At 42.0% G+C, this 17,730-nt stretch overlaps 1 protein-coding gene across 5 annotated transcripts in view; it reads right to left on the bottom strand.

Annotated features, from left to right (window-relative positions):
• The window catches only part of TRIM55 (tripartite motif containing 55), a 40,723-nt gene that overhangs the window by 14,886 nt on the left and 8,107 nt on the right, over positions 1–17,730 (bottom strand). For 2 of the 5 annotated variants that reach the window (XM_068396266.1, XM_068396267.1), the window contains exons 3-11: positions 17,249–17,414; positions 15,446–15,541; positions 10,705–10,938; positions 9,619–9,641; positions 9,396–9,520; positions 7,016–7,233; positions 4,955–5,242; positions 2,526–2,616; positions 2,135–2,260 (exon numbers count right to left, since the gene is read on the bottom strand). In XM_068396266.1, the coding sequence (XP_068252367.1) occupies positions 2,135–2,260; positions 2,526–2,616; positions 4,955–5,242; positions 7,016–7,233; positions 9,396–9,520; positions 9,619–9,641; positions 10,705–10,938; positions 15,446–15,541; positions 17,249–17,414 (1,367 nt within the window). The remainder of the gene's footprint in view (positions 1–2,134; positions 2,261–2,525; positions 2,617–4,954; positions 5,243–7,015; positions 7,234–9,395; positions 9,521–9,618; positions 9,642–10,704; positions 10,939–15,445; positions 15,542–17,248; positions 17,415–17,730) is intronic. The other 3 variants (XM_068396268.1, XM_068396270.1, XM_068396269.1) reach the window with 2 other exon arrangements.

The following is a 17,730-nucleotide window of genomic DNA, read 5'->3' as shown; positions in this document are numbered from 1 at the left end:
CCCCCCCCAACTTTAGACACTGAGCAGAGGCACCTCGGTTAAGAGTGATGTCACCTTACACTCAGCAGGTGCATGTGAAGAGGAGCCAAGTGTGAACCAGCAGCAGCTGGTGAACAGAATCTCTCACTGGAGATGCCTCTTGTCCTCCATCAGACGCCGAAGCAGCCTGCGGTGACTGTACTTCTGACTTAGGCACTCCCTCAAGTGGGATGCGGCTCTCTAGTGTGGAGTTTCCTATTTTGTTCGTGCTGAATAATCTCCTGCCCTCCCTTCTGAGACCAAGCAATCTGTACACCCATGGGCTGCACCTCCTGTTGCCATAGCTCTGCTGCTACACCCTCCTGCACTCTGGAGGAAGTTTCTTGAGGCATTGATACAATTTCTTAGAGTCAAGCGGCCTTTAAATAAAGTAAATATTGGGGATTAATAGGTGGAACTGACCTCTTTTTGCTCCTGAAAACCAAGGAAATCCCTATCAACACATTCTATTAAAATAGCCTGAAAATAAATTATATGCTGCTTTTATGATGACAGTCATGCAGATTTATATTACTATTATAATCTATTATTACAGTTATTTAAAGTAATTTTGTGATTTGGCTTTCAGGGGCTTATCACACAAAAAGAAAAGAGGGCAGTGACCTGATATCTCACATGAAAGATAAAGACACATAAACTGTCTAAACAGCCACCTCACTACACATGGAGAAGAAAATAATTTTTATGCAAATAGAGTCTGAGACCAAAATGCCTTTCTCCCTCACCTCCTTTCTATTTCATGATAAAATAAATCATAAAGCTGTCACTAGAGACCACAGAGAAAGAGGTCTCAAGTGGTAGAAATGAGAGCTTTCTGCATTTGTCTATTTTTAATTTCAAAAGGTATTTTGAATTAAAAAAGAAAAAGAGAGAAAAAAGAGCATAATGCTATTCACATGCCTGATTGCCCAGGAGTACAAACAAGCTTTATGTCCTCTGGTAGTAATACAACAAATTTTCAAAAACAAACACAAATAAATGAAAATTAAACTATGATCCATAAATTTAATTGAGTTTCATGGTGTCCAATGCTTTTCAAATCCAAATTACCACCAGACAGTGCATCTTTTTGCATAAATTATGCAGCTAAAGCATAGGTGATAGATTCTCCCCTCTCCCTTTTTTTTTTATGGAGAGATATACTTCAGTCATAGTGCTGGAATTTTTGCACATAAAAGATGAATAATAATTTATCGTTTTTCATAGATGCACCATATAATGTTGGACAGTGCTTAGAGTGCAGTACAGAAAGTGAGTAGGGAAAAACAAGCATTTTTGTGTTGAAGAATAGACCAAAATGGAATTCTTCTGTCATTAGAAAGAACACCCAAAGGTAACTGCAGTTGTTTTGTGTCAGAGGTCTTTGGTCTTCAGTAAATAAGATTAAATGTCCCAGTGGTAACACAGAATTCTCTACAGGTCAGCCATATCACTTTGGAAATGGAATATACACATATGTCTTAAGAGCGGTGTGAATTTGGAGCTGGAAGAACTAAATCATGGACAGTGTCTACCAAAAAGGAGCTACTCCAGAAGAGACGCTATGGAATACTTAAGGTTTAATTTATAGTATTTGCATTCAGGACAACTTCACTGGGTAGTGAAGTTCTTAGTCCTTGGTCTTGTAGATATTTCAGCTCTTAATTACAGTGACCTAAGGAAAAAAAAGCCTTTGCCTACAGAAAAACATTTTTTAAGCACAGATATTTAAAAGTGCACACACAGCCTTGGGTGTCTAAAGGGCTGGGATCCCTCCCCCAGCTACATGGGGAAGCATTTCAGGGCCATATTTGGTACTCCACACTCACTGGGAATGTGAGAGAGACGGCCTTGGATGCCTTTTGGTAGAAAAGGGACCTGAAGAGGAGTCACCAATGTGTGGGGTGTGCTGTGTGGACTAGGATGTGAGGGGACTTTCTCCATGGTGGTGCTCCCTCAGGGGGGGATTGCTCGAGCCCTGCTCTCTGGAGGGGACCCATGGGGACCTCTGGGGAGCAGGGCGTGAGCCATGCCCCTGAGAAAGCATTAGGGGTTTGCTCACGGTGGGAATCCTGGCAGCAGGATTATTCAGTGGACTTTTATTCCTCATGTTTACCCCTCTGATGACATCCGTTACTCTCCAGATCTTCCTCCCTCATTTGTTGGACTGAACAAGCTCGAGGCTCTTCACATCTCCTGTCAACCCACAGGTTCTCCATCCTGCTGGTCATCTGAACAGCAACTGAAATATAAGCCCATATATCTGAGGGAGTAAATGTCTCTTTTCATTTTGAACTAGGGACATGAAAAGTTTAACCATGCAGGAGTAAGCTGAAGGGTGGCGTTTTGAAGGTGCAAGGAAGAAATGTTTTAAGCAGCTTGTACTGTGAACTAGCATGATGTTTTTGGATGGGAAGAAAGGGGAAAAATCCTTTAAAACCATGTAGGAACATCACCAGAGACAGCATTTGAACTGTTAGTTAATGGTAAAATGAAATATTTCCTACCCATGAAAGTACAAATCATGTATTGAATCAGATTCCAAAGATGATGTAGTATGATAAGAAATGCCAAAAGTGATATGCAGAATGCTAACTCCTGTGAGAAAATAAGAAGAGTGCTTCACCAGTGATGTCATGACATGAACTAGTCATTATCACTACATTCAGTGAAAAAGCTCTGTTTCCACAGCACTTTTTCATGATATCTTTTAATTGGAGGAAGGGAATAAAAACAGTGGTGTGAGGAATGTCAGCCGGGTTTTAAAAAAATGACCAAATACAGCATTTCAGAGTGGATTGTGTAAAAATCACATGCAGGAAAAAACACAGTTGAAATTCACATACTTAAAAATGATCACTGCCACACGACAAAGGCCATTTTGCTCATCACATAGAGACATTTCAGCTCAGATCCTCAAATCTGACCACGGCATCATCTCATGGCATCACCCTTCCTAGCTTGGTCACTCTGCTTTTTCTGTTCTTCAGCACATGCTGCACCTTTCTGCTTCCCGAGCTTTCCTATCCCTTCCTCTGCCTCCAGCCCAAGAGCAATGCCATCCTCAGCTGCATCCCCTGCTCCTTCCTCCCTCTGTTCCCAGAACCACATGCTACTTTTCTCAACATCTTCCTCCTCCCAAAATGTCAGTGTCACTTGTGATCTGGGGAAATATCAAAACCCAGCACCCCCAAATTCACAGGCCAATGGGAATTGACATCTTTCCCACGTGCCTGTTTTTATTCCCGGTACCTGATGATAAAGAAAGCTGGGTACCAGATTGCTGCTTCGGTGTAACTGAAAACGACTGCCACTGTTTTTTTCAGACAGTTGGCCACATCAGTCCTTAATTTTGCTCCTTTACTAGCTGCTGGTAAATTAGGACCCAGGGAAGCAGACCACAGTCAGGCAAGCTCCCAGGGAATTTTCCCAGTAAGGATTTTATCTGCCTATGGCAAGGTTTGGCTGCCCAGTCATTAGTGGAACTGATACAAAGAAACAGCAGCAATTATTTTCACTGTGAATTTACCTGGTATTGCCAGCTCTTTTGGAATATACTTAAGAAGAAAAGGACATAGCAGATTTGGTCATTTTAAAATACTCTTTTTTTTTTTTTTTATTCCACTCAAACGTTCTCAAATCAAACCCTGACTTGAATAGCTACTGAAATTTGGGGATTCAAATGTTGCTTTTGTTAAGACAAAACAACGCGCCTTTGTTGGTGAGGAACCTTCCACCACATTTAGCCTCCAGGTAAAAGATAAGTGCCCCTTTTATCATATCTGTATGAATTCCTTCTTCTAACTTTTTGCATGCCACGTGATGGTTTCTCGTGGTACGGCTGCTTATGTATGCTGAATGGTTGCCTCCAACTTTAAAGGAAACAGTATGAAATACTTACTACCCACTTGTGCTTTTTCACACACACAGATAATCTCCTCTTGTCGCACACATACAGGTAATTGCTTTGTTAAAGCATCTGGCTTAAGTCTGTAAATCAGGATGGTCTAACTTAGAGAGTTCTGCTTACGGGCTGGAGGCCAGGCACTAGAACAGGAGCAGGTGTAGTGTGCAAATCCTTCACACACAGCTCCCTCAGCTCTATTCCTTGGATCTTTGACCCATGTGGAGTTTATACACATATGCAGAGGAAGGAATATTCAAATTCAGGTTATCCCAACTCTAACATTGTCATTTTAAGAGAAACACCTTCCCGTACCCAACACATCAGTTTCTGTTATCCCATCATGCTGCTGGTAGTCTAACACAGAACTGGAATATATTATCTTCATGCTCTCCTTTAATCAAGTCCCAATAATGCTTGGAGGAAACCCTCTTCAACAGTTCTGAACCCAGGAAATCACATTGCTTACTGAGAGGCAATCAAACACACGAGAAGCTCCGGGTATTTGCATAGCTTCATGTTCACATGGGGAAGCCGTACGCTCCAGGTGCAGCCACAGAGCTGCAGAAGGCAAAGCCAAGCCATAGATGCTCTACCAGTGGTGGTAGGATGGCATATGGTGTACAGAGGCTTTCAACAGGTGATGAGAATAATCTCAAGCACAGGATTTGTCTGCTGCTAACACATGCAAATATCTGATTGCGCAGAGGCATCACCAGCCTCTCTGACAGCTCTTGAGCGTGTGCGTGAGCAACTCGGATAACAGCTCGCACAAGCGAGGTGCACTGGCAGTTAAGCACAAGCAACCATTGGCATGCTGCTCTGAAGCTGAAAAGTCATCCTGTCACATACTGAAACCATCTGTAAATCCAGTGGATTTGCTGATATGACAATTTATGCTGTTTCCATATTTCTGAAATCATTCTTATTCTTTAGCATGCAGAGGAAAATTAAGTCACATTTTCCTTAACAATTGCCGTTCCCGCCTTGCTGCCTGTCACAGCCCTCTGGGGTGACTTCGGTAGCACTGACCTTGGACGTCGCTGCAGTGGCATTACATTCCTTACCACTCCCCGGTGCACTCTCCTCGATCGCTGCTGCTGCCGGGGCTTCTTCCTTCTTTGCACTTGTTTCCAGAGAAACAGGAGGCCCTACTTTTCCCAACCCACTCACGGGGGTTGAGCTCGGACTGCTTGATTGCCGCGACTGAGCCTTATACCAGCTAGGGTAAAACAAGGGATCGATGGTTTCTGCTGTGGCCGGCACTTGAGTGTCAGACTCTGGGGTCTTTTGAGAACCACTTGGTGTCACAACCTCATCCTTAATCAGGACAGATAAAGAGAAGAACAAGCAAAGTGCACCACGTTACCTTCCTGCTGTAGCCACGTTTCTCTTCATGCAGTGCTTGTTATATCTCACTGCAAGGAATAGATTTGTCCTAATACATGGTCCAAAAGAACTATAATCAAAACGCAAAGCAAAAGTAACTGTCATTTGAATAACACAGATATGGGAAAGAAACTAAGTTACCCAAAAAATACAATAGGAGGGTAGAGTTAGCCTGGAAAGGGATGCTGACTGAGAACAGAGTGAGCAAGCGGTTCCTTAATTCACATAACCACCCAAATCAATCCTAAAAATATAAGAAATTCTGCATAAGAGCCTTGTGAACTGGTACCAGCCATGAACGACAGGTGTAGGTACCTTCAAATGGCTTGTTGGGTTTTGGGCTAAGAACAACATGTTTGCCAATGAGTCTGTTGATATGAGCAGTTAGAATAAAGGGAATACAAAGACCCTGGAGAGAAACATTTGCCCACTAGCCTTGCTATCAATGCTATAAGCCAAGCACAGTTGCTCTGTGAGGAAGAAGGCAAAAGCTGAAATACAGGTATCCCACACACCACAGCACCCGGATGCCATGTCTGACTCCACGTCTGACCACGTCCTAATGGCATTTTGTGATTGCTACAGCAGCATGCTGTACTTTTCCCATTTTAGCCTTAGAAGTGAGGGACTTCACGTTAGTGGGCAGAATTGATTATGTCCAGTTCTTGTTTGCATAAAAACGTACATCAGTTAGCGGCATAAGTTTAGTTAAGTCAGTACAAATCCTCAAAAGACAAACTGGTTAAATCAGTAAAGCCTGTTTTAAGAGCATCTTCACACAACTAGTCCAAACTCACATATGGTTTTAAATCAAAGCAAGAATGAATCTATAGTGTTTATTTTCCCTTGTTTTATCTGGGGAGCTTGATACAATCAAAGATTCTTTATGTGCTCTCTGGTTTTCACACTCCTCAAATATCTTCACAGCAGCCTTTACCCGCTCAGCAACTTCACTGGGGTCAATTGCATAAGAGGAGAATTTGCTAAGTTAATTGTATGTAAGGCCAGCTAAAGTAGCACATGAAGTACATTTTTTTATGTAGATCTTTAAAATATGCAGCAATTATGGTCTCATTCTAATCACAGTCCTTAAGAAAAAGTGGTGGCCTAAATTATTCACCCCCTGAATCTATTTGCTTCTAGGTTGTAAGAGGCAGTTTCCTCTCCTATTTGGTGTATGATATCCCTGCATCTACCTAGACAATATCCCTAGGATGACCAGCACAGAAGGCAGCAAACACCATTCACAGAAAACAGATTAGAAGTATGATCTAAAAATTGGTGGTGGAAAGCTCACTAAATCCCGAGAGAATGCCAAATTCTCTTAGTATAAATATTTTAACAACTATTTCATTTATAATAGTTAGTCTGAGTTAAATCACAGCAAGCAGAACATCCATTGTAATGCGCTTAACTCCCAAACTGAATCTCTTTTATTTATATCTTACATATCCCATATATACCACAATTTATCTAGCAGCGTAATTTTTTGCCCATTGAGCGATACATACACAGGTTGGGAAGACAGGGTACAGCTGCATGTATGTGTACAAGGGCAATAAACAATTTTGTTCTCCAGTGCATCCACTCCCTTAGCTGTGCTCCTGACACGCGGTGCCTACAGGCCACAGGGGAGCATTTTCTTGCTCTGCCAGGGCACATTCAGCATAGCTGGCAGGGCAGTGGGGCACCGGGAGCCCTTACCTGACCAGCCGGGGCAGCGGGCAGTGGTACCAGAGCAGGTTCGGTTGGGGGCTCTCCCGCTGCAATTTGTGGTTCAGGGTCATGCTGAGGTGGCTGTGGTGCTTTCTCAGCCCCTTCCTCCTCTACCTCTTCCTCCTCCTCTTCTGATGACTCTGTGTGGATTTCATCCAAATCTTCACCCTCCACTGTCTCCTCCTCTTCCTCTTCTCCCTCTTCCACTGATAGGACACAAGTAAAAGGACAGGGCTGAGCACCACGTGAAGATGGCTATAGTCTTTATGTAATTAAAAAGCCATTTACAATTGCATGGCAAAGATACTGATAATCTGCTGCCTGGCAGAGGACGCAGGCTCAGGAGAGGGCATTGATGAGCAGCCTGCTCCCACCAGCCTGGACTGGGCGCTGCCATGGAACTGCCAGCAGGTGCTTCGCAGCAGGGAGGACAGTGAACACACACGCTCATTAAAATCTTAAACTGGCCCCTTCCAGTTGAAGGAGGACAGAAAGTCCTGCCAATGCAGTTATCCTCATGAGGGATGTGCAGCATGGCCCTGCACTTTTTCGGGAGAAGATACCTGGTCTAGCACAATCTGCCAGGAAAGAAGTCCCTCTTGCAATTTTAGGTATATGTTTGTTTTAAACACCGTTGAAGCCATCATAATAAATCTTTACCAGGTCAGTGCTTTGCAATACATGACTGGAAGTTTGGGATAGCAACCTCCCTAAAATCAGACTGTCAAACTTGGTCCAACCATCGATTTTGCATCATCTGACACATCCTGTTGTCAGTGTTCGTGGCTTGGCTCGTTTCCAGAGAGAGCCCTCTAACAATGCATTTTTTTTTTTGCATAATCACACTATTCATCCTCACAAACGTCGGATGTTGTTCAGAGCCATCCTAGCATTTCAGAGAAATAAACTTAGATGGATGCATTAACCCAAGCTCCAAATTGGCTGTGCATTTTGCACAGGTTATGGTTCTGCCTGAGCATGTAGAAGGAACGTAGATCTGCAAATTAAGTAACACCCTCATAGTGGAGAAATGTTTCCGCAGACAAATACACTCCTATAAGCAGAGTGACGAACCTCTGCTCCCACGTCCCCTGGCTGCAGGGGACCTCATTGACTGTAGTAGGAGTTTCAAATGCAGGACTGAACTCCCGATTGCCAAAGCCCTTGCTAATGCCTTGTCCCCAAGGGGTGGGTGTCACATTCCCCATCACATGATGGGCATGTGTGCCTGGAGCACAAGGTCAAGACCTTGGCAGATGTGCGTGTGTGGCAGGGACGTGGCAGCTGTGGCTGATCACAGGGACGAACTGGGCACGAGGCTGTGACTAGGGATTTTCCCTCCCAGGACAAATCCCTGGAGGTTCATGGCCCTGCGAGATGGCACCTGCTCCTCTGCTGCTGACTGGTACCACAGCTGCTGTTCCACTACATGGGCCCTGGTGCCAAGTACAGCTAGTCCATGGGTCCCAACCTACAGACCGCAGAGCAGGCACACAAGCTCCCTCCCAGGGAACAGCCACGCGTTCTGAAGTTAGTGTAAGTTGTGGCAGAGGAGTAAGCGGTGGGTGGCATCGGCGGGAAACTTAACTGGGCTGATAAAGGTAAGTGTAAATGTACTAGCAGAATCCAGTGCTAGCAAGAAAATTAGAGATATCCAGATGAGTAATACTGCTGCTTTTTAATAGGAGACATCTGCTTATTTGAAACATTTATCTCCATTAACTTCTTTTGGCTTACGCTGTAAAGTAAAGCATAGATGAGCCTAGATTTCAGGCTACTTTGGTAAATGTAGAATTACAACTTTGCATGTTATATAGACACATCGAGCATGTTTAGTCATGATGTCATGACAAATGACATGACACAAGATGTTAAATGCATGAAAGATTATGACAATTTTTTGCTTCCCTCTAACTCAGTGATCTTAAATTTTGATTATGTTTCTGTTACATTTCTTGATTATTATAAAAAATAGTGTCTTTCATAAGTACTTCTTTTAGCAGTAAACATTCTATTTCTTTAATGACTTTCTAAAGCAGACAGGCCATACAATAATGGCATCTTTTAGAGAAGAAAGGACTTTACAGACTGAGATAAAAGCTTAATTTTGTGGTCCTTTCACATGAGGAGCTAGTAAAGATCATAGGCTTAAGAAAGTGTTAAGGCTACATGAAAGGCAAGATTAATGGTGTCAACAGGTCATGCGATATTTTTACCTGTGATGGATTTTGATTTTGATTATAATTGATACAAAATGGTCTAGTTACACTTTGGGATGGAGAGAAATATCTGATTCAAGTTTTCCTACTCAGTATAATCAAGTGAATTATACACAGCTGCAACTTTAGAGGTGAAATAAATGACATACCTTTGTCAAAATCAATTTCTCGTATTATCTTTTCTTCTCTACTGAGGTTCACTGTGAATTGGTTCATATTTTCATACCCATCCTCTATTTTTTCCATCTGAAATCCTTTAGATGCTTCAGTAATTCTAGAACAGAGAGATTGGTTATCGGCATTTGGATTTGCAGATAAATTTGTAATTTGTAATTAATTATAAAGATAAGAGTCTCAAGTTTAAATACTTACTTTTGTAGCAATGTTTTGGCATTCTGTGAAAACAAAAAGGAAATAACTGACTTCTTAAATGGTTCCATTTTTTCAGAGATTTTAAGCATTGAGAGCTAACTCTTATACTGGCTGCTTCTAAACGCACTAATATGTATCTCATAAATGACAACCATGAGATCTACAAATGAGATCAAATTTGGATGGTAATTAGTATACAGCTGAGTAAACCTTTTAGTTCATTGAAGACTTTTTAACTAACATCTGAATATGATTTTATGTACATGTTAGATATGTACAATTCTAAATGTGTACAGTTACTAGAAAAATTAAATGGAAATATTTTTGCTCTTTTCTGTGTGTGTTTGTGGTGAAAAGCAATTGTTCTGTTATCATCTTTAGTCACAGTAGCTATATCTTTGACTATCCACAAGGACATACTTCTGGAGCCACAAAATTTAATTTGTCTGGAAAGAATATTGTACTCCTCAAAGGCAATTCTTTGATGAAAATAACGTTGTGGATTTTTTTCTGTAGAAAACACCCTTCCAGCCTTTAATATAGAGGAACTGTAAACTTGTAGGACAGAAATTCTACACCAATGAATTCAGTGGACAGGCTAATGGTTTCCTAATCGTCTCTCCTAAGTTTATAGTAAGAGAACAGAAGAAAAAAAAAATTAAGTAAAGGCATAAAAATGTAACTTAGAACATAAATATTTAATTATTGGAAAGTTAATCACTCTGTCAATATGCATATGAAACCTATAATTCACAGAATTTCATATACACTTATATTACAGTGATGGAACAATAAAGATATGTTGGAAAATGTTAAAATTCCTGTTTCTTCTTTGGGGACCAGAAATTCGTACACAGGATAGTATATTGTGGTGCAAATAGCAAATACTCATGTTCTTGGTTTGGATACTATTCACAAGAAGACTAGATATTTGTCTGTGCTGATGCAAGTATTTAAAAAATGAGTCTGTATAAATGTTCACTCAAAGATGACCAAACTCTGAATGTGCCTAAAATTGAGAAATGCTTAAATAGTATTTTGTTAAACTCATCATTCTTTTTCTATCTCTATTTATAAACTTTATACCTGCAAAAACACGGCCATTTCTGGTTCTTCCATGAACTGAATTCCTGATTCAACCAGCTTTGACACAGCTTCCAAATGATCCGCATACTTCTTCATCAGGGAGCGGACGTGTTCCAGTTTCTCCTCTTGGGTTCTAGTGATTATTTGTGTCATCTCATTTTTTCTTTCTTCCAGTAGAGAATAGAGATAATCAAATTTTTCACACAGCTGCTCTTTCTGTCGTCTGCAGCATTCCTGTGAATCATTTGGTTTATGTTAAACATGTTATGTTCTTAAAAGGGTTTCTATTTTTACAGTTACTTGGAAGCATTTTCATCAAAGAAATTCCTCTTTCTGAACAGCGCAAAGGATTCTGAATGACCCCAGAGATTTTTATAATTTTCAAAGTTCAAGCTATTGGAACAAAAGTTTTAAAACTGTTCTCAAAATCTGAGTTTCAAGCCACGGAAACAGGTTATTGTATAACTTGTCAGTCTGCTAAAAAATTGTGAAAGGTATTTATGGTGTCAGTAGTGATACATCAAAGTCTGCAGAAAAAGTAAAGATCCCCATCATATTAGCAGCTGAGTTCATTTGCACAAACAGAATGGTTTTTAAAGGAGCGATAATCTCACATCAGCTCTGGAGAATTTTCTTTTTCTACCAGAGAACCGGGAGCTGTACTGGCTGGGCTTGATTTTCACATACACCCTCTTAGACTCCATTGTGACAATAGGTGTTCATTATATTCCATTTACTGTGCACTGAATGAGGTAGAGGTACCACGAAGAAAATAGTGTGTGACAAAAGCACAAAGACAAGAAGGAGGAATCAGGTTCCAACCCTATCTTCAGGCATTGATTTTCATACCATTTTTTGAGATACTTTTATTGTCCTCCCAACCAGACAACGTAGCATATTTCACTGAGCAAGGAGGATGGGTTTGATTGCTTCATTGAGCGCTAACAAGAATATACTGCACTTGGAAGAGAGGATTTATGGGGAGGAAACTGGAGGCAGGTTATCTGTAATGTCTGAGGTCTACCAAATAGAAGTACTTGAGTCATCCATGTGCTCCAGGGCACACAGATGGGCATAACCTTTGTGTGGTTATATCTGGTTGCGGATGCTGGTGATTATTTAAATCTCTTTCCTAGGAACCGAGGCTGAATCAATTCCTCATCTTCATCCCTTGAGGCATAATGCTGAGATCCTGGCAGCATAGGATTATCAGCAGTCTGATTATTCATAGCACTTGGCCAGAGAGAATCCCACTTTTTTCTTGACTTTCAGCCAGACCTCTTTCCTACGAGTGGTGACAGTCTGCTCTGTATCATTCAAAGCAGAAAGCCTTTCAAAGATGGACGTGTGGCCAAAAATCACTGTCTACATTGAAGGGTGGGGAGCAAATACAGATCTTGTTGCATTGACCCAAGTATCCACCTCTGCTTCCCAATGAGGAAGATTAGGCTAAACAGGCACTCCTAATTTAAAACTCCTTGTGGGCAGCCAGGCTTGTCCTGCCCTTCTGGAGGTCCTTGCCACTTCCCAGAAACTCCTGATTAGTGAATTATAGGGTGGCGATAAGGAACCTTTCGAACCAAGTGAGTCACGGTTCCTGGGTACCATTCTATTGTTCAGACCTCAAATAATCTTCCTCTCCTCTTTCACTCCTCTCCTAGCTTTCTCCCAGTGTTTCCTGCACTTCTGCTTGTTCCAAACTCCTCTTCAGTTTAGTCTACGATGAGGTCCTCTGAAATGTCATTCAGATAACTTGTGAAACAACCTTAATTTCAAGACAGGTGTGTGCTATCTTTGCCATTTGACATAGGACAAGCATTAGGGAAAGAAGAGCACGAGTCTGATAGCAGGGTACCCTGAGAGATCCTTCCCTATCTCTAAGCTCTAATATATATTTCCTGCCAGCAGATATTAGAGAGTTGTGAATCTCAAGAGTGAAAGTGCAAAACAGGTTCCTAACTGCAAATGCTGAAATATTTCTGAAATATTCTCTTTCTGTATAACATGTTCCCATATGAAGCCTCTGCTTGATAGAATTACCCTAATCAGACTCTGAGTAATGAAAAAGGTTAACAAATACACGACTTCCCATTCTAAAAAGTTCTCAGCCTTTTTGTTTTTTAAAGCATGGCTACAGCAAAAAAAAAAAGGAGTCCTTGCCACTGAGCATGAGCTGCACTGCTTGTTCTGAATTATCTGTATTGACTGGCTGCTGCTATTAGCATTTGAAAGAAACACTGTAATTTTTCCTTCATTATTTGACTCATATTGTTTACAGGGCTAGACAGTACCTAATTATTTATTATTGTTTTCCAGTATTTAGCATTTTATATTCCTTACTTTTTATTTTCTATTTAATATGTGAATTTGATCTACCTTTCAATTAAAAAGCTATACAAGTATTAATCAATTTTTTTTTTGTTTTTCTGTTTTTTAGGGTTGGATAGGAGCAATAGCTAAATATAGAACTGTAGGCTATTGCTTACTCCAGCTAAAAGGAAAATGATCGTGTATTTTCTGCTAAAGCAGATATTTATTGTTCTCTGCAAAGTGTTAAGCAGAGAGAAGAGACAATCTTGGATTGCAAGTGTTATTTCCACATGTGTACATTTCTCAGCTCCAGCTGTAGCTTTTCATCCTCAAGGACAAACTGATGTCAATTCAGACAAAGCCCTTGTATGGTAGGAAACGTGATTTGCTTGAAATGTAACATGGAAGGGCCAAGGTAAGCTCTATTTTCTGCAATCTTTGACTTTAAAGGTGAAAAGCCTGTTAAAACATCTGAAGGTAAAATGGCTGCACTTTCTTTGGGCTTCAAGTGTAAAGGTTAGACTTTAAACTGAGCGGATGACTCTGAGAAAGCTAGTTTCAGAAAGTGTTGTATTTATTAAGGTATTTTTAGCACAGTGTTTTCTCCATACTTCAGACTAGATGTTTGAAGTTTTATTTCTGGTTCAGCTAGTTCAACTTAAATGAGTATAAGCTTTTGCTTTTGTATCATCCAAATTTCTGCAGCTAACCTACTTGAAAGGCTTGTTTCTGTCTGCAAAGTCTTGATAGCAGCCAATTTCATCCTTGAAATGTGAAGGCTTCCTGACTACAAAGTTCTGACTGTTGCTAATGCACTCTCTCATTTATTTGGGCTAATGGTTTTCTGTTCTTTGAACCAAACTTGGACATTTTCTGTTCTTCCTTGCTCTGAGGGAATAGAAGCCTTGGGCAATTGTGTATGTAGATTGTGGAATCAATTTTTCTTACCATTTAGAATCTATACATCTCAGATTAACTTAATTTTCCTCTGCCGTTTCTCATTTCTGCTCCAGCTCTGAACGGTCAATATAAGTCTAACCGGGCTGAGAGGGATACGACTCCTTCACTAGATGTTTCATCAAACTCTGATCATAAAATCAATTCATATGAACTCCTTTCAGCATATTGCTCTGTGATGCTCAAATCTGTCAGAGCTGATATTTATCTTTCCTTTGCTAGTGCAAACCTCTTGAAGGAAATGAAGACCTAGCTGGTCTAGGGAAGTGATCGTCCCTCTGTACTGGGCACTGGTGAGGCCGCACCTTGAGTACTGTGTCCAGTTCTGGGCCCCGCACTTCAAGAAAGATGTTGAGGTGTTGGAGTGAGTCCAGAGGAGGGCGACCAAGCTGGTGAAGGGTCTGGAGGGTCTGACCTACGAGGAACGGCTGAGGGAGCTGGGGTTGTTTAGCCTGGAGAAGAGGAGGCTCAGAGGTGACCTTATTGCAGTCTACAACTACCTGAAGGGAGGTTGTAGTGGAGTGGGAGTTGGCCTCTTCTCCCGGGCAACTAGCGATAGAACAAGAGGACATAGCCTCAAGCTTCGCCAGGGGAGGTTCAGGTTGGACATTAGGAAGAATTTCTTTTCAGAAAGGGTTATTAGACATTGGAATGGGCTGCCCAGGGAGGTGGTGGAGTCACCATCTCTGGATGTGTTTAAGAAAAGACTGGACATGGCACTTAGTACCATGGTCTAGTTGACAGGGTGGTGTCAGGGCAACGGTTGGACTCGATGATCCCAGAGGTCTCTTCCAACCTGGTTGATTCTGTGATTCTGTGAAAGCCACTTCTGCTATTGAGTGACACAAACCTAATTCCAGCTCTGTCAGAGTAAGACCTTTACCAGAAAATACAGTAAGAACGCAAACTCTTCCCTCCCACGAGCAACAAAACAAGACTCCTTAAGGGACAACATAAGTATATTAAAAAAATACTTCTGCACAGAAAGCAAAGCAACCAAATACAGAGCTCACTGACGTACTTGGAAGCTGTGCTGTGGCTACCCTGTGGCTGAGACTAAGGCTCTGCTTACAGCACCAGTCAAGCTTTAGACTAATACCGGTCTTTTACAGCTCTAGAACCCGATCTTAGACGTTAAATGAGTTGGGGGTTGATGGCATTTTGTTGGATCTGCTTTTAACTTCAGTGGTATCCTATGCTGCTAAGAATGCTGAGCAATACGTGCTGGTATGGATTATCCTTAGTCTTTGTCCTCGACCATGTGGCCAATGTCAGAGGCAGTGCGCGGAGCAGGATGTATCCTTTGGTTGAGGCAGTGCAGCTGATACTGTACAAAGCCACAGGTAATGGTTTAGCGAAATGATGTGGGAATGAGTTTGAGTAAAGTGAGGTCTGTTAAAGAATGATCGTTACTAGCAGTTTAAAAGATACCACTTCACACTAAAATAACTGCATTTAAAGAGGTGGTACCTACCTCAACTGTCTTGCAGGTTTCCTCCAGCTGTGTGACTATCCCTTGCACTCTGTCGTTGGTCCCCACCAGGACTGCAATGCCATCGCTCAGCTCAGACTAGGCAGTAAGGGGAGAGCAAGCAGGAGGGTGTTAGACACTGTTCCACTTCAGGGTGGCACATCCAACAGTGGGGAGCAGGAGATGAATGAGTCATACCAAGGTATTAGCTCATCTTTCCACCAGAACTGAGGAAAATTGGAGTTTTATCTGCCCACAACAGGTTTGTTGACATTTGTTTCGTCTCCCAAAATACTACGAAAACATTGACAGTTTGAAACTTTTCATGGAGAAGAAACTGTGGTTTGGAAGGAAGGAAGCAGTTTGTTCTAGGAGGCTCTTCTAGGTGCTTTTGTCTGCAGTGCTGTTTCAACAGCCCCAAAATATTCCCATTGGGTTTGTTGAGAGAAAAGACTTTGTCTCTTGAGGGGTTGTTTTTTTTAGTGTCTGGGTCTAGCCATGCCACTGTGGTATTTCCCTGAGGACTGTAGCTCTTGGCCCTGGAGAGAAGAAGTGGACCATGGACCTGGAGGGACCAGGGTGCTACAGAGCCCCCGGCATGAGGGTAGTGGGGCTGGGGCTGTGGTGAGAGGTGAAGGGAGAAAAGGAGGAGGAGAAGGTGGAGGCTGAGCCACTGGCATGAGAGAAACGAGTGGAAGAAGGAAATGGCCTGACTGTGGGCATGGAGATGACTGTGAGTTATCCTTAGAAGAAGAGAGACAGAGAAGCTAGTCCCTAGGGAGCTTGGTGAGGGTGCTGCTGAGGGGCCCTTGGCACACCACTGTAGTGACAGACACAACTGTGTCTGTGGTCTCCACAGCTTTGTAAAGATCCTTTGAAGCATGCATTTTGCAACCTCTGGGTTACACCTTCAGTCTTGGGCATGACAGCCCCTTTCCACAGGCACTCTGGGAAGGAAACCACTGCTTGCAAATCTCCATGCAGAGGGAGTGATCGGGGGCATGAATTCTGTCCAAGAAACTTCTCCCCCTTCTCCCTCCTTTTTTGATTGAAAAGGATGTTTATAACTACTTTCCTAAAGCGACTTCTCATTTGTAGTTTCCACACACAAGCATCTGTGTGACAAAGTTGGAGGCTGGGATTGGAAACTTGGCCCGTCTGATTGCTTGCCCCACTGGGGCCCTCCAGAAAAATGAGCTGTTTATCTCAGGAGGATAACCCAGTGAGTCAGGTTTTAAATTAATACTGTATTAAAAATAAACAAGTCTTTTACTGGTGACAGCAAGGGCAGAGGATGTTAGGTACATCCTGTGCTGCCAGCTATTGAATATTCCTGCATTCACTTGCAGGAGGAGGTTTTTCACTTAAATTTTCTTAAAAATGGGATGCTTAAAGGCAAAAGTGCCTGATAGATAACTATTTGATTTGTAATGGTCTGTTCTCTTTCCTGGTCATGTGTTGGAAATCCCACTTGTTTTTCTGATCTAAAAACACTGAAAAAAAGAGATTAGGAACCTCAAAAGAGAGATCCTCAGCTTCACATCGAATCTCTGTCTAAAGAGTTTACTCACTATACTAACAAAAATTGGGACACTATAATATCTTCCTGAGCGTTCTCTCATAAATTTATTTTCCTGTGTTTCTAAGCAGTTCCTACAGATTTAAGTGAGTCTTTCACTCACACACAGGAAGGGCAAAGGCACTCCTAGGCCCCCTTGGAAACTCGCAGGAAGCCCATGGGAATATTTCCCTGTCGATGGTCCTGTCAGTTGCTGGAAGGACTATGAGATACAAAAAGACATTTACCTTTTGTCGCTGGTAAACGTTTGTGAGAGGAGCAACTTGACAGTCTTTGTGGGCACCAAAGACTTTGCACAAGGAGCAGGTGGGCATTTCACAGTTCAAACAGTAGATATTAATCCTCTCATCTTCGTGCTCTTCGCACATTGGCTGGTCACACTTCCTTTCGGGTCTGCAAAAGAAAACAAGTTTAGAACAAATGTGGTGCTTATGAGTTTCTGAGGACAACACTTAGAATATCAGCATGAAATACGGTACATTTGTATAGCAGTGTCCAAGGCTGACCTGAATACGCAGGGTAGACTTAAACCTGCCACACGGAATGACTAAACGGACAGCGGTACAGCTTAATGTCCTGACACAACAGGATGTGGTCACAATATAGCAACATGACTTCATACGGGGATTCCAGCTGGGAGTGTGACTGAACCCTTGCTCATATTTAAAAACGTAAACAACCTCACTAAGACTGATCTCAGACTACTTGT

Source organism: Nyctibius grandis, chromosome 3 (genome assembly GCF_013368605.1).
Source record: "Nyctibius grandis isolate bNycGra1 chromosome 3, bNycGra1.pri, whole genome shotgun sequence".
Classification (NCBI taxonomy): Eukaryota; Metazoa; Chordata; class Aves; order Nyctibiiformes; family Nyctibiidae; genus Nyctibius; species Nyctibius grandis.
The sequence above is the reverse complement of the archived record's forward strand: the minus strand, read 5'-3'. Positions and strand labels throughout refer to the sequence as shown.